Raw genomic sequence first — 17583 nt, forward strand, 5'->3', positions numbered from 1 at the left:
TACAGGAGTTGGGAGGTCATGTTGCGGCTCTACAGGACATTGGTTAGGCCACTGTTGGAATAATGCATGCAATTCTGGTCTCCTTCCTATCAGAAAGATGTTGTGAAACTTGAAAGGATTCAGAAAAGATTTACAAGGATGTTGCCAGGGTTGGAGGATTTGAGCCACGGGGAGAGGCTGAACAGGTTGGGGCTGTTTTCCCTGGAGCATCGGAGGCTGAGGGGAGACCTTATTGAGGTTTACAAAATTATGCGGGGCATGGATAGAGTAAATAGGCAAAGTCTTTTCCCTGGGGTCGGGGAGCCCAGAACTAGAGGGAAAAGATATGAGACCTTTTCACACAGAGGGTGGTACGTGTATGGAATGAGCTGCCAGAGGATGTAGTGGAGGCTGGTACAATTGCAACAATTAAGAGGCATTTGGATGGGTATATGAAGAGGAAGGGGTTGGAGGGATATGGGCCAGGTGCTGGCAGGTGGGACTAGATTGGGTCGGGATATCTGGTCGGCATGGACAGGTTGGACCGAAGGGTCTGTTTCTGTGCTGTACATCTCTATGACTCTGACTCTAAGATGGTCAGAGGGTTAGATAAGGTGAACAGTGAGAGCATTTTTCCTCAGATAGTGATGGCTAGCACAAGGGGACATTGCTTTAAACTGATAAATATAAGGCTGATGTCAGAGGTAGGTTCTTCACTTAGTAAGGGTGGGGAGACCTCTGTCTGCAACAGTAGTAGACTCGCCAACTTTAAAGGTATTTAAATGGGCACTGGATAAACATATGGATGAAAATGGAATAGCATAGGTTAGGTGGGCTTCAGATTGGTTTCACAGGCTGGTGCAACATTGAGGGCCAAAGGGCCTGTACTGCACTGTAATGTTCTATGTTCTATGATCCCAAGCAACTTCAATTCGGGTTGCTGAGAATTAATCAGGGCTGACTTCTAAGAAGCTTTTGTGAGAGATGACGACTTCTCAAGTGCCTACACTCGAGGAGCTGCCTTCTGTGTTATCGGCCTCTATGACTATGACTCTGATTTGATTGCTCAGACTACAAGACAGATTTCTAAACCACAGACGATTGCTAGGCAATCATTATTCAGGGTTCCCTACTCCCCTTATGGCTAGATTTTTCCCAGTACTTAAAACAATCCGTTCCGTTTCTCCATTTCCCCTGAGTGCCCCACTGAACCCAACGTGACTCCCAGCTGGGCCCGCCCTGAAAATTCCCACTTCCTCTGCCCGGCCTACTCTCTAATGACTCGCGCAGTTTGCGGCCTCCCAGTCACACTCCAATGTTATGCGCTGACGCGCATGTCTCTCTCCCTGTGAAAGTGAATTTGAAATCCTGAAATATGGTCGGAATTGTGATGAAAGAAGGTGTTAGTCTCAATGCCAATCGACTGAGACTGCACAGGCTCCTGGCCTGGATTGGACTGGTTCAGCAGGGAGAGGTCTCCTCAGCCAGAGAGAACTGTTCGGAAGGTCAGGGAGTATTTGGTTATGTCCAATCTGGATCAGAATTAGAGTTGCTGACTCTACCTAGAAGGTCTGGGCCATTGTGCCCAGTCTACATGAGCACGGGGATACATCTTTAAGAAATTATTTGATTAAGTTCACCATTGTGATGTTGCTGGCTAGTTCAGCATTTATTGTCCATTCCTATTTGTCCTGGAGTGAGTGGTGTTGAGCTGCTTTCTTGAACCAAAACAAAACCAAAGAAGATTCTATGAATCTATTCTAAAACTCTGGATGTTGACAATCCAAAACAAGAACAGAAATTGCTGGAGGCAGTTGGCAGCATCTGTGGAGAGAAAACAGAGTTAATGTTTCTCAGCCTTCAGTTCTTTAGATCTGGACTGGACTCAATGTTAACTCTGTTTTTCTCTCTCCCCACAGATGCTGCCTGATCTGCTGAGTTTCTCCAGCAATTTCTGTTCTTTCTGAACTGCTTGAGTTGTAGTGATACCTACAGTGCTGTTAGGAAGTGTGTTTGAGTTCTGACCCAATGACAATGTCCTGACTTGGAACAATGTCACCAATTCTTCAGTGAGTGGCTTGGAGGGGAACTTGTATGATTTGCTATTTATCCCAAAACGCATGCATGGTACCAGTGGCGAAATGGTTCATGTTTGTTGCAAACACTAAGCCCAAAAGAGGTGCTATACTGGGCATTGGGGTTTCCTCTGTTGACAGCATGTTTCAATTTAACAAGTAAGATCAATGTCCTGGTTACTCCGAGTGGCATAATGTCAGCAGTTTGAGCAGATTTGAGGTTTTGCTTCAAATAGCTGGCAAATACTGTGAACACCGATACAGCAACTGTAAGTGGCAAAGGCTATATTCTATAAATGGCAAACTGAAAAATGTTTGAGTCTCTTTTTGCCTATTGGGCACGGCTCCTGGGAGTTGAAGCTTGGGTTTTATAGGGGTTTACGCAAACAGCGAACCTAATTAAACTCTGAGCTGCTCAGACTGAGGTGGAGATGTTAACAGCTGGAGATTTGGGGGAGACGTGAGTTTATTCTCTTTTTTTTGGCAGGCAGAAATGTGGAAGAGGAACATGCAGCTTACAGGTGTCATGAACACAATAATAGCTGGTGTGTTGGGATTCCTTTGAATTGACTCATAGGATGTGGGTGTGTCACTAGCTAGGCCAGCATTTATTGCCCATCCCTAGGTGCCCTTGAGCTGCCTCCTTGTACCACTGCAGTCCCACTATCCCCTGAGCGAGGGAATTCCAGGATTTTGACCCAGTGATGATGAGAGGCTTGGAGGGGCGCTTGCAGGGGGTGGTGTTACCATGGATCTGCTGCCCTTGTCCTTCTCAAAGGAAGTGATTTTGCATTTGGAAGGTGCTGCCTAAGGATCTTTGGTGAATTTCTGCAATGCATCTTATCGATGGTATGGAATGGCTGTTTGTTGATGTGATGCTGATCAAGTGGGCTGCTTTGTCCTGGATGATATCAAGCTTCCAAAGGGGTGATGGAGCTGCACTCATCCAGGCAAGTAGGAAGTATTCCATCACATTCCTGACTTCTACCTTGTGAATGGTAGACAGGCTTTGGAGAGTCAGAAGGTGAGTTATGCACCATAATATTGCTAGCTTCTGACCTGCTCTTGTAGCCACTGTGTTTATGTGGTAAGTCTAGTTGAATTTCTGGTCAATGGTAAGCCCAAGGATGGTAACACCATTAAATGTCAATGGTGATGGTTAGTTTGTCTCTTATTGTTGGGCATTGCCTGGCATTTATGTGACACACAACTTACTTGCCACTTGTCATCCCAAACCTGGATATTGTCCAGATCTTGTTGCATTTGAACATAGACTGTTTCAGTATCTGAGGAGTCACGAATAACGCTGAACACTGTGGAATCATCAGCGAACATCCTCACTTCTGATCTTATAATAGGGGGAAGGTCATTGATGAAGCAGCTGAAGATGATTGGACACTACTCTGAGGAGCTCCTGCAGAGATGTCCTGGGGCTGAGATGATGGACTTCCAACAACCATAACCATCTTCCTTTGCATGACTCCAGTCATTGGAGAAATTCCTTCTTGATGCCCATTGTTTCCGGTTTTGCTGGGGTTCCAAGATGCCCCACTCGGTCAAGAGTAGTCCTATTGTCAAGGGATGTCCCGCGCTCCCCCCCCCCCCCCCCCCCCCCCCCACCTGGAATTCAGTGCTTTTGTCTATGTTTGAACCAAGGCTGTAATGACATCAGGGGAGAGAACCCCTGGATTTAATGCTCAGTTTTTGTTTCCTTATGCAAGGAACAACCTGGAGGGAGGACTAGAATGATCATAGAATCCCTACAGTGTGGAAACAGGCCATTTGGCTGTACAAGTTCACACCGACCCTCCGAAGTGTAACCCAGCCAGACACATTCCACTATCCTATTACTCTACATTTACACCAGCTACTTCACCTAACCTACCTATCCCTATGGGGTGGTTTAGCATGGCCAATTCACCTAATCCGCACATCTTTGTATTGTGGGAGGAAACTGGAGCACCCGGACGCAACTCATACAGTGAAGTTTGACTAGATTGGCTCCCGTGATGAGACGGTACTTTTTTTATTGAGGGCTGGACTTTTTGGGTTTATTCTGAGAATAGACAGATCTTTTAACAGGAAAGATTTGGTAGGGTTGGACAGCGGGAGAAACTGTTTCCACCTGGCTGGCCAATCGAGAACATGGGACACAGTCTCAGGATTAGGAGGTTCATTGTTTAGGACTGAGATGTGGATGGTAAGTTCACTCGGACGGTTGACTTCTGGGGATTTTGGATGGTCCACCACTGAATATATTTAAGGCTGAGAAACATATTTGTCACCACCTGGGAAAGTGAGGGAATGCAGCAAGATGGCAGGAAGTTGGAGTTGAGGCAGAAGACCAGCCATGATGATATTCAATGGTAGATCAGCCTTGAGGTGCTGTGTGGTCATCTGTTCCTTTTGCTTAATCCTGCTGGTCTCCAACCTTCTGTGAAATTGTAACTTTCAGATCGGGCTTTGGTTGTGGCGAAACAGATTGTGGTGAATTTGGGGGCCAGTTCTTGCTGTTGTGCTCACCACTGGGCTGTTACACTACTTCACCACTCCCAGACAAACAACAAAGGATATGATCAATGTGTGAGAAAGGTCTTTGATTACTGAATATTAAACTTCTCAAAATTTTGTGTCAACACTCTCTGTATAGGCTGGAGCTGGCAAGAAAGTGAACGGTCATGATCTGCTTCAACCCAGGTGAGACTTGTTTCCTGCCTAATGTTTTTGTTTTTACAGTGCATTGTATTAGCACCAGAAATAATCTTGTAACTCAACCATTTTCTAGTGAAGAACCTGACCTAACTTGTACTGGCCCAGTGGAGATCTCCATAATGTCTGGTAAGGAGCTTCCTTGCATTTGGGTCATGAATGTTTCTTTTAAACGATGTGACGTCAGCTCACCTTTCACATGGGGTTATTACTTCTGTGCTTGGGACAGGGTCCAGCGCTTCATCTACTTCCACAAGGCGATCCGATAGTGGCTTGCAACTTCAGGAAATTGTAAAAACACTTGATGCAGTTAATGAAAACAATGCTGATATGCACGGCAAAATTAAAGATACGACAGCAGGTAAGTCCTCCTCTATCTGTGTGGAATAATAGTTTATGTAAGTAGAATTAATGTTTTGTGTTTATTAGCTTTTTGTTAGTGTGTTTTGAACTACAGATTTCAAGTTATAGTTGCTGCAAATTGTTTTCTATGTCTGAGATAACTTGGAGTTTCCTTATTTGTGATTCCTTTATTAGGCTGGGGAAATGGGATAGGTGGTAGTTTGAATTAAGAGCACAAAGTGCTGGAGAAACTCAGCACGTCTAGCAGCATCTATGGAGAAAGAAACCGAGTAAATGTTTCAAGTCTGATACAATGAGTCTTCCAAACTGCTAGCAATTTGTTGCATTTCTGAACTTTACACTTGAGCTAGCCCGCTGAATGTTTTGGTGTCGATGATTGAGCGAAGTGCAGAAAGCAGAATCTTGGGTTGATCCTGAATACCAATGTGAGCCACTTTGTGCTTAATAGCCAGTGAATTCAATAATGTATTGTAGCGTTGAACAGAAGGTGATAATATTTTTTTAAAAAGCCACGTTGTGTATATCAATGTGCCCAATTGGACTATGTGAAGCGCAAATTATAAAAATCATGAGTTTGTTTTGAACTGAGCTGTAGGTTTCTTGCAAGGATTCTTCCTACAAAAAGAAGTGTTAAGGGAATTGTGTGAGGGGTTTGGATTGTATGTGAAGAATTGTCTGAAGTTCTATTTTCTCAGATGGCCCAGGTCCTCACGATGGCAGTCAGCTCACCCTCAAACACCAGCTTTCCAAGACCGATGAACTGGGATCCAGGAGCAAAGTAAAAATTAACTTGGTATGAAAATATAGTCTGAATAGAGATCACTGAGCTTACTATGTCTCTTTTCAAATATGATCCAATTTCCTCTTGAAAGTTGCTTCCCTGCTTGCATCTCCCACTCTTTTTTGCAATTGGTACAATTGTTCTTGTCTTTCCCCAGTTTTTTGTTTTAAGCTTCCTTCAGTCCAGGTCCTCCTGGTTAATCTACATCCTGCTGCCTTTCATCAGATATAGTGCCAGGAGGAGCACTTATTACAGGAATGCTGCTGATCTGTGTATGGGCTGAGGGGGGTACACCCTATACCCCTCCTCCAATTCCATTTTCTCAGATACAGTGGTCTGTTGAAGAGCTTTACAAACTGTGTCACTGCCTAACTAAACGTCAGATCCTCATATACTTTGAAGAGTGTGAGCAGGCAACTTTGCTTTCTATTTTTGTTTTGCGATGTTCACACCATAACTTTCTAAGCCCCTAGATGTTGAAAACACACAACTGTCCTTGGTCCCCCAGCATACGCCCTCGCCCTCGCCACATGCCTTATTGGCATTGACAATGGTATGCACTGGCGGGTTGCCTATGTTTTTATATGCAAGCACTTTGTTTTCGTGTAGTAATCCAGATTGCTTGCTGTGCAACTGTAGAGCACTGTAATCTCCACTGACGACTACTCCCTCTCTCACAAGGAAGCTACTCGAGGTTCTGTGGCTGTAGAGGAACTAAGCCCAGGTGAGTTGCAAGCTGTCCATCCCAGTCCACCCCATGATGTTCAAGGTAAGGATTGCAATCAGCTGTTCTTGTGTTTCCAGCATTTCCTGTTTTCATTTCAACAAGAGACTTGTATTTGCCTCCTGCGTTCACGCGCTAAAGACCCAAGCTGTTTTAAAGAGAGAGCTTGATACTGAGCACAGGGATGTTTATGCTAAGTGTGTTAGTCAGGGGAAATGTAGAGTAATAGAGTAGGGGAATGGGTCTGAGTGGGGTACTCCTCGGAGGGTCAGTGTGGATCGTTTGGGCCAAATGGCACATTTCCACACTGTAGAGTTTCTATGATTCTATTAGCGAGCAAGTAACTATGAGCTTGGTCACACACACACACAGAGGGAGAGAGAGAGAGGTGAAAGAAAAGTGATGGAAAGATTGATATTGAAAGATGGTTGTGGGTTTGTAACCCAAAAGTAGGCATTCTTTATGCACATGGAATGAACTGAATGACATATTGGCCTAGGTTCAGTGTTTTTAGAAAGGATGTTATTTAACTGGAAAGGGTTCAGAGAAGATTTAACAGCATGTTGCTGGGAATGGAGGGTTTGAGATATAAAAATAGACTAGGTCTTTTTTCACTGGAGTGTAGGAGGTTGAGGGGTGACCTTTTAGAGGTTTATAAAATCATGAGGGGCATGGATAAGGTCTACCTCACCCTAGAGTCTTTCCTCTAGGGTGGGGGAGTTCAAAGCGAGGGGAATTATTTTTAAAGGGAGAGGAGAAAATTTGACAAGGGCATCATGCTCAAATTTTTTTTTTAACCAAAAGTGTGGTTTGTGTGTGGAATGAACTGCCAGGGGAAGTGGAATAAGTTCATGAATAGGGAGGGCTTGGAAGCATTTGGGCGAACTGCAGGCAGGTGGGATGAGTTTTGTTTGGGAACATGGTCGGTGTGGACTGGTTAGACTGAAGGGTCTGTTTCCATGCTCTATGACTCTATGGGGATTATGATGAGCTGACCATTACTGAGACACAGCTGCCAGACCGTCCAGGTGGGAACACGTTAGTGGCTTAGTGGTTAACACTGCTGCCCCTCCATGCCAGGAACACAGGTTCAATTCCATTCTTGGGCAACTGTCCATGTGGAGTTTGCACATTCCCCCTGTGTCTGTGGGGGTTTCCTCTGGGTGCTCTGGTTTCCTCCCACAGTCCAAAGATGTGCAGGTTAGGTGGATTGGCCATGAGAAATCTAGGATTACAGGTTTGGTTTGGGGTGGGGGGGGGGGGTGGGGGGCGGGGGGCAGGGGGCAGAGGGGAGGGGGGTAGGTTTTGGTGGTGTGGACTCTGGGCTGAATGGCCTGCTTCCACACTGTCACTTGGCATATAAATCATAGAATGCCTACAAAGTATGATAAACGTATAACAATCTAGAATTATCCAGGTGTTCGGATCACACATATTCCCAATCTTTCAAGTTTTGACTGAAATTTTATGAATATGCCTTGGTGAGCTGTTTTCACCATCAGTTACTCCATTGTTATTGTGGATGGAGGACTGGCTAATTAATGGAAGACCAGTTCAGGTACAGGAGTTGTTTACAGGATGGTAACCAGTAATGAGCGCTGTATCACTGGGATCAGTACTGGAGCCGCAATTACTTACGATATATATTGCTGACTTGGATGAGGAAAGTGAAAGTACTTTATGGATGACACAAAATTAGATGGAAAAGCAACTGCTGAGGATGACATAGTCTGCAGAGGGTGATAAACAAGATAAGTGAGTAGACAAAAACGTGGGGGATATGAGAGATTTTGCACTCTGGGAAGAGTAGAGGAGCTAAATATTAAATGGAGAAAGACTGCAGAAAGCTACAGCATAAAGGAATTTGGGGTCTGTCTGGATCACAAAAAGCTGACATCCAAGTTCAATGGGTAACACATGAGGCAAATGGAATGCTGGCTTTTATTTCAGAGGGAATGAAATATAACACAGTGAGGCATTGCTAAAACTAGCCAAGACACCAGTCAGACCACGCCTGCAATACTGTGCACAGTTTTGGTCCCCTTATCTAAGAAAAGCTATCCTGTCTCTAGAAACAGTCTGAAGGATGTTCACTGGGCTGAAGTCCGGTATGGACAGACTCTTATAAGGAGAGGTTGAGTAGGTTGGGCCTGTACTCATTGAAATGAGAGGTGACCTCATTGAAGCATTCAAGATTCTTCAGGGGCTTGATTGGGTAGATGCAGAGAGGTTGTTTCCCCTTGTGGGACAGTTTAGGGCCAGTGGGCAACCTTTCTCTGGATGAGGGGTTTCCCATTTCAGACCAGGATGAGAATGTTTTCTCTGAATTCTTTATCACAGAGGGCTGTTGAGGCTGGGTCGTTAAGTATATTGAAGGTTAAGGCAGACAGGCTTTTAATCAGTAAAGGAATCCAGGGTAACGGGGGGTAACGGCTGGAAAGTGGAGTTGAGGATTATCAGATCAGCCATGATCTCATCCAATGGTAGAGTAAAGTTGATGGGCTGAATGGTCTACTTCTGCTCCTGTGTGTTATGATCTGAGGGTGAAAATTCCACCTCCCGACTGGCTTGCTGCTCTTTGATGGACAGTCACTCTGTGGGTATAGCAGCTGCCAGGATAATACCCATTGGACACCCTGGATTGGTGAGTGACCCAGGCTGCAGACTGTTCATGCTGGCCGGGGATTTGGAGGGAAGGTTGTGGCGTAAGGGCATCAATGTGGAGGTTAATACTATTGATGGTGTAAGTTTGCCTCTAACAGTGGTTTACCTGATGCAGCAAGGCTTGTTATCTTTCATAACAGAACAAACTAGACTTGCATATCTGAATATTGAAGAACCTGACAGATACTAATGGCAGTTAACTACCATATAAATAATACATTCACTGGCAGATAACTGTCTGTGCTTATAGCATCAAGCTAATTGGATTATAAATGAGAGCATGTTTTCAGTAGAGTGTCATGCTTCAAGTGATCCCAGGGGAAGATAGAGTCTGAGACCTTTGTCTTCCTGTCAAATACCATCATTTATAGGTATACAGGATTGCTACGCCGACTGTAAGACACCACGCACAGTAGGATGAGGCTCTTAAATAGCCTAATTACATGCCCATTCCACATTTCAAGGTGCCATTGGAAAGGATGGGAGTTTGTGTACCTGTTCCACACTCCTGTCACCACCTTCTGAAACCTGGATGTCTGCCTAATGCTGGAAGCTGATTTTTAAGAAATTATAATTGGCAAATCTTAATACTGTAATGGGATATGTGTATCCAAGAACACTGCTCACTAAATGAATATCAAGTTGTATTACCCTGATTAAATAGGGTGGATATTGGAGCTAATGGAACAGGTTGAGGAAGGTGTCTCTGGCCTGTTCCTGTGTGTGAAAATGCGAATGAGTTGTGAATGCGCCTTCCTTCCAAGTCGCTGTTAATCATCATCCTGCTTCCCTACCACCCTCTACCCCCTTTGTTTGGTCAGTTGTAAGGGAGTTCTGCAGGGTATTGGTGGTGACCGGAGAGTTATTAGATAAGTTGTCATTAGAACATCCTAGGCCTTGGTGATCGAGGGTAAATCCACGACGTCACAGGTCAGGTCACCTCTGTGGGGAAAGCAGGAACAGGTTAATGTTGCAGGTTGCTGACCTCTTGTTCAAACTCCTGGAAATGTAGCTTTCCTTCTGAATAGGTTTCTCAGCAGGGCTAATTAAATAGGGGGCTTATTCACTGTCCAGAACTGGAAACTGTACATTTGCTTCACATGCTAATGCCGTTCTCCTTTTTACAACAATTAGCATCTGCCCTTTTCCCTCGGGGCTGTGGTTATTTTCTCTCTGACTCATTACTACCTGGTACCATAGTAAAGTTACTTCCTGCATAGATTGAGATCTGATTGATTGAAATAGCTCCTTTCCATGTTGCAGCCACCTCCAGACAATTGTGTCTTCATCCCATTTCTAAGCTTCCAAAATTATACAAAACAGGCAGGTAATTGCAAGCTTTCAATGATCTTATCGGCGTAAATATCTGAGATGGCAAGATTGAGGTAGAAGCAGCCGTTCGTTTTGGTGGTTTGATTACTGATGCTAGATTTTTGTGTGTGGGATGGTAACATGCATTGTCTGTCTCTCGGCAGCAAATTATCAGTCATCTGGTTATAAAATTCAAGACCTGCTGAACTTACGGAGGTAAGGCGTGATACAGTCTCAACTCCTTTTTTAATTTCATCTGTTGGTTCTGTATGTTTTTGAAGTTCTGGAAGATGCAAAAACTGAAGATCTTTGTACATTTATTCCCCCCTCACCACAGAACCTCAAATACCGAACAGGACGTGGAGGTATGTTGGGATTGTATGATGTTTGCTTTTTATGTAAAATGTCAGTTGTGAAATGTTCCTAAATTTCATTGTTGTGCAGAGTAAAGCTCACTATTCAACATCCACAAGTAACGCCCCTCGTTCTGCACCTTCCTCTTATGTGTCTGTTGAGAGGAAGATGGCCAAATTATTTGGGTGCATGAGTTGGGAGTTGACAAATGTCTGGGGTTCTCCTGGAGTCTCCAGGATTTGAAAATTACTCTCCCAGAAATTGGAAGCAGAGAGCAAGTGAAGCAAAATTGTTAGATGTTTTTGGAAGAAGAACAATACAAAAAACCCTTTTTCTGTCCTATTTGTGTATTAAAATGGGTTCAAAGACTTTCATTTACATAGTGCCTCCATACCCAATGAAGTGGAGGCCCAGTTTAGTTTTAGGAAACATTATCAGATCCTTGTCCACCTGATCATTGAACCAAACAAGGGTAAAGTCAAGGGAATGCCAGCTAGAAGAGTATGGGAAAGAAGAGTCTTTTTAATGTGGTGACTGATTATAGCACAGGATTTTCCATGTTATCAACAGCTCTGTCTGTATTGGCTCGATTGGATCGTACTGAATGCACACAGCAATGGAATAATGACCACTGGTCTATATTTCCCTGGCTTGTCCTTACCACCCTTCTTAAACAGTGGCACCATGTTTGCCAACCTCTAGTCTTCTGGCACTTCACCTGTGACTATCGGTGATACGAATATCTCAGCAAGGGGCCCAGCAATCACTTCCCTAGCCTCCCACAGAGTTCTAGGGTGCACCTGATCAGTCCCTGGGGATTTATCCACTTTCATGTGTTTTACGACACCCACCACAACTACCTCTGTAATATGGAAATTTCCTGAAGTTTCACACCTAAGTGGCCTTGCTGATCTTTTGAGGTGCCCTATTCTCTCCCTAGTTACTCTTTTCTCTTGTAAAAACCCTTTGGATTCTCCTTGACCCTATTTCCCAAAGCTATTTCATGTCCCCCTTTTGCCCTCCTAATGGGACTGGATTAATTTAGGATATCTAGTCAGCACAGACTAGATGGACCAAAGGCTCTGTTTCCATGCTGTACGTTTCTAAGACTCTATAACCAGTTTGGATCTTCAGCTGTGTGTGTGTGTGTGTGTGTGTGTGTGTTAGCCTAGACAGCAGGAGACCCTCTCCTGCTTTAATTCGAAGAGTGACTCCAGATCGTTTTTACTTAGCTCTGAGGCAAAAAAGGGTCTCTGCTTCCAATTCTCGTCCAAAGTGCAACTCTCTGGATAGGACCAATTCCCTCCCTCCCTCCTTCCCTCCTCCAGGCCTGGGCTGAGGCAGAATGCGGCCATTTCAGGAGAGGTGTGTGGGGAAGAGCTGTTTGGAGCTGGGAGGTAATGTGGTGATTGAGTAACACCCATCACCCCTTTTTCCCCATGCGCATCAGCTCAACAGGCACGGGCCTGATAACTTTAACATTCCAAGTAACTATTTCCTCTCATTTGCAGGCTGAATTTCTCAGATTTTCATTAGCTTTCAAGTGCGACATCTTTACTCTCGAGAAGAGATTGCGGCTGGAGGAGCGATCCCGAGATTTAGCTGAAATAAATTTGAAAAAGGAGATTGAGAAATGTCACCAGACACTGCAGGTCAGTACTGGGCTCACTGAGTGACCGGAGTTTGATTAGCTGCTCCATGACTTTGTTTCTGTGTTTCGTTTAGGCACCATGGTACAATTAATCCAGCAAGTGCTCTCTGTTTTGTACCTTGCACTGGGTTAAGTGCTGAACAATTGCAGGGACAATACTGACCTTGAAAGATTTCGCCGTTCGCTGACTTCCCCGAGTTGTTAATTGTTTCTCCCCCTCTCATTCCATACACACGCTAACCCTCCCACCTCACCTTTTTGGTCCTGCCTCACCCTGTTCCTTCAGAAGGAGAATGGTAAGTCTAAGGACTGCCAGTAAGTAATTGCCCAACAAAGGCAGATTAAGAAAGGGAAACAGAATGAATGTTAACTGGGGAGGAACACACAGCTGGATGATAACATCATCTTCAGATATGATAAAACAGCAAAATAGTTTTGAGGTAATGTGGGCCCAGTATAAGGCTGGAGAGAAGAGTTCATATATCAGAGCAGGGAGAAGACAGAAGAGAAGCCATTACTTGGCATTGTTCATCACAGGTGACCGAAAATCTCCTGTGAAACTGAAGAATTAGAAGAAATTAGCATTCGTGACTCAGTAGTTATTGAAAAGACATGGGTTCAATCCCCTGTACCAGAGGATCTGCATCCCAGGCTGTTGAAGGCAACATCTGGAGAGAGACTGGGTGTATTAACGGTCATCTTCAAACTTCTGCATTCAGTAAAATAACTAATGTAGACATCAATGGAGAAGTGGAGATCCATTAACTTACCATCTCTAACAGGAGAAAATAATGCAATCTATGATAAAGGATGAGGTAGTTTTGAGCATTGAGAAGACAGTGACAGAATGGAACAGAGTCAGCATGGATTTATAAAAGGGAAAATCCCACATTAGCCATCTGGAGTTTTGAGGATGTGACTTGTAGTATATAAAAAGGAGAACTGGCCGAAGGAGTCAATTGGATTTGCAGAAAGCTCTGGAAAAGGTCCCACACGCTAGATTAGTAAATAAAATGAGAGCACCAGGGACTGCATGAAATATTCTGCTATGGAATTCCCTCCCTAAGGGCATTGTGGGTCAACCCACAGCAGGTGGACTGCAGCCGTTCAAGAAGGCAGCTCACCACCACCTTCTCAGGGGCAACTAGGGACGGGCAGTAAATGCTGACCCAGCCAGCAGTGCCCACATCCCACAAACTGAATAAATAAAAAAATGAATAAATGGAGAATTGGTTAGTTCAGAGACTAGAAAGAAACACATCATTCTCAAAAGGCAGGATGGTGGGATACCACAAGGGTAGGTGCTTTTGGCATGGCCATTGATAATCTCTATAAACGAACTGGATTTGGGGATCAGTTATAATATGTTCAGATGTGCCGATTGAACACAATTGGTTTGGAATGTAACTAGATAAAAACGAGGACTGCAGATGCTGGAAACCCAAGAATATTCCTGATGAAGGGCTTTTGTCCGAAACGTCGATTTTCCTGCTCCTTGGATGTTGCCTGACCTGTGTTTTTCCAGCACCACTCTAATCCTGGTTTGGAATGTAAGTTCAGGTGGCTTCAGGAGGGTTTAGCAGGCGAAATGAGTTAGCTAAAACATGGCAGGTGGCATATAATGTAATTATCTGTGTGAAGTAACTCATTGGGGAGAAAGCTAAAGGGTGGAATGTCTCTTAAATGGTGAGTGGTTGGGGAATATGGGTGTCTGAAGGAACCTGGGTCCTTGTTCATGAGTCACTTTAAAAACTGGCATGTGGGTGTGGCATGTAATTAGGAAGGCAAATGGTTTGTTGGCCTTCACAAATGGATTGGAGTCCAGCAGTAGAGACATCTTGCTGCAGTTGTATAAAACCTTGGTGAGATCTCACCATTGTATACAGTTTTGATCTATCTAATAAGTAAAAGATATACTTGCTATAGAGGGCATGCAGCAGATTGGACCAGAAGACATGGGAACAGGAGTTGGGCCATTCCACTCATGGAGTCTGCTCCACCATTCGCTCATAGCTGATAGATTAATCCCTGGGTCAGTGGGATTGTCTTATGAGGATAGACTGAGGCAACTGGAACTGTATTCCCTACAATTCAGAGTGAGAAATGATCTCATTGGAATTTAGAATGTTCTTGCAAGGTGTGTCAGTGTGGTTATGGGTCGGATGATTCCCTGGAACCTCGGGACATCACCCAGGATAAGGGTCAGGCAGTTTAAGACAAACATGAGGAATTTCTTCACTCAGAAAATGGTGAATGTTTGGAATTCTCAACCCTAAAGGACTCAGATTTGATCTGTGTGTTCTGGATGGTGAACATGGCCTGGACAATCACAAAGGCCAATCTCCCATCTATAGAATCCATCTACCAGGCCCCGCTGTCGAGGAAAGGCCGCCAGCATTCTTAAAGATCTGTCCCACCCTGGTAATGTTTTTCTACAACCTCTACCATCGGGGAGAAGGTACAGAAGCCTGAACACACACACCAGCCGGTTTCACAACAGTTTCTACCCTACTGTTGTTAGAATACTGAATGGACTCACAAACTCTTAATATTCACCTGTACCTGTTTTTTTTTTGTTTTTGCCACTTTACGTATTATTTACTTATCTATGCTATTTAACTCTATGATCTGCCTGCATTGCTCGCAAGACACAGGTTTTCACTGTATCTCAGTACACATGTCAATAAATTCAATTCAATTCAAGACAGAAACCCAACTAATGATATAGAGGGATGTGGAATTGGCATTGAAATGACAATTGAAATTGTTAATCAGTCGTGATCTAATTGAATGATGGAGTAAAATTGATGGGCTGAACAGCCTGTTCCAATGCTCTTCTTCTTCCTTTTTCTGTCAGATTGTGAAACCCTTATGTGAAGAGCAGCAGTTGCTGGAGACCTTCGAGAAACTAGAGCGAAGCCTTGCGATGCTCTCACAGACGATCAGCCGAATGGCCAGCAAGGCTGAAATGTTGGGAGCCATTCACCAGGTGAACATTAGATGGTTGTCCTAATGTCTGTGAGCTAATTCAAGGCCAAAGGTACCTGGTGCTGGTTAGTGTCACAAAATTCAGCTTCTCCCAACACTTGCCTGCCTTTGTGTGATATGCGAACACCACACTTGTTCCAGTTTTGCTTTGATTTTGTTTTAAAGAAGATGATAACTGGTACATTCTCTGTAATGCTGCAGTCCAATTTCCAGGTTAATACAAGTTTTTTTTTGTAGAAATTAATACGACTGTCACTCTGGAATAAATAGCTTCCCCTGCTCCGTCCGATACCAGTTAAAGTTGAGATTGTGTGCATTTTGTTTTGAAAGTATGGAGTAACCAGTGCCACTGAATATTGTTGCTGTTTAGGAGACTCGGGTCAGTAAGGCTGTTGAAGTTATGATTCAGTACGTTGAGAATCTGAAGCGTATGTACGCAAAGGAGCACACGGAACTGGAAGAAATGAAACAGCTTCTTCAGAACGGCAAAGCCAGCAACTCATTCAGAGAAATCCAAGGTAAGGTTAACAACATTTGGGAGCTGGCTGTTGTAGTCTCTTAAAACAGGTTGTTTCCAGATCCATGTTAGACCAATGTTTGGCAGGCACCTGCCTTTGATAATTTATACAGGAATTGCTAGGTGGGCTGCTGAACCGTACAGAGATGAAAGGTCTTAGGTTCTCCCTCTGTGCTGTTTTAAGTGGGGCAGTGTTGGGAATGTAGTTCAACTGTCCTCCACTGTGACCGCAGGAACATCATTCACAATTTTCACACATCTGTCACTCTTTAATCCTTCTGCAACCTGTTGGAAGTGTTGTATCTGAAGGAATCTAATTCCTACCCTCTCATGATCAAATAATACACATTTTCCTAGCTTCATGTTGAGTGTCCCCCAGTATACTAGAGTCGGTGTGTGTTTGGTAGTGAAGAGTGATGCTGTGGAAAGGGAAGACAATGCAAAGTACCTATATACCCTGGGGCAACTTCTGACATTCTCTTGCTTAACCTCCTTTGACAATTGAACCACTTGTAGACTGCGAGAGTGTGTTTTGAATCTGATGCCCATGGACTGAAAAGAGAAAGTTGCAGTCGATTAATATTAACATTGAAAATAGGAGCAGGCCCTCCAACCCATGATGTTCTGCCAAACATGACATAAAACATAACTAATCCCTAAGGGGCAACTATTTCATGCAGAGGGCGGTATGTGTATGGAATGAGCTGCCAGAGGAAGTGGTGGAGGCTGGTACATTGCAAGATTTAAGAGGCATTTGGATGGGTATATGAATAGGAAGGGTTTGGAGGGATATGGGCCTGGTGCTGGCAGGTGGGACTAGATTGGGTTGGGATATCTGGTCGACATGGACGGGTTGGACCGAAGGGTCTGTTTCTATGTTGTACATCTCTGACTCTATGGTCCATATCTCTTCATTCCTTATTTGTGTTCTTATTGAATAGTCCCTTATACGCCCCTATCATATCTGCCTCCCACCACCAATCCTGGCAGAACGTTCCTGACACCTACCACTGTGTTTTTAAAAATAAAATAAACTTGTCCCTCCCATCTCCTGTGAACGCTTTGTCCCCTCGTATGAGACGTTTCAACTCTGGGGAAGGAGATTCTGACTGTCAACCCTATCTATGCCCCTCATAATTTTATAAACTTCTATCAGGTCTCCCCTCAGCCGCCACCGTTCCAGAGAAATCAACCCTAGCTTGTCCTTATAGGTCATCCCCTCCAATCCAGGCAGCGTCCTGGTAAACCTGTTCTGCATCCTCTCCAAAGCCTCCACATCATTCCTGTAATGTGGCGACCAGAATTGAACGCAATACTCTAAGTGCGGCCTAACCAAAGTTTTACAAAGCTGCAACGTCACTTCCTGAAGGTGAGTGGATCAAGGACTGGGGAATGGTTTCGAGAGGTGCATTAGCCATGGGAAATACAGAGTAAGGGGGATGGGTCTGGGTGGGCTGCTCTTTGGCG

At 44.3% G+C, this 17583-nt stretch overlaps 1 protein-coding gene across 1 annotated transcript in view; it reads left to right on the forward strand.

The window, feature by feature from the left end:
- lrmp (lymphoid-restricted membrane protein) overlaps nt 1–17583 on the forward strand; it is a 165181-nt gene that overhangs the window by 128841 nt on the left and 18757 nt on the right. Inside the window, 10 exon segments of the mRNA XM_072562048.1 lie at nt 4705–4751; nt 4840–4892; nt 4993–5124; nt 5822–5919; nt 6589–6676; nt 10771–10822; nt 10944–10971; nt 12472–12612; nt 15469–15600; nt 15970–16117. Of these exon segments, the coding sequence (XP_072418149.1) occupies nt 4705–4751; nt 4840–4892; nt 4993–5124; nt 5822–5919; nt 6589–6676; nt 10771–10822; nt 10944–10971; nt 12472–12612; nt 15469–15600; nt 15970–16117 (919 nt within the window).

This window comes from Chiloscyllium punctatum, chromosome 44 (genome assembly GCF_047496795.1).
Source record: "Chiloscyllium punctatum isolate Juve2018m chromosome 44, sChiPun1.3, whole genome shotgun sequence".
Lineage (NCBI taxonomy): Eukaryota > Metazoa > Chordata > Chondrichthyes > Orectolobiformes > Hemiscylliidae > Chiloscyllium > Chiloscyllium punctatum.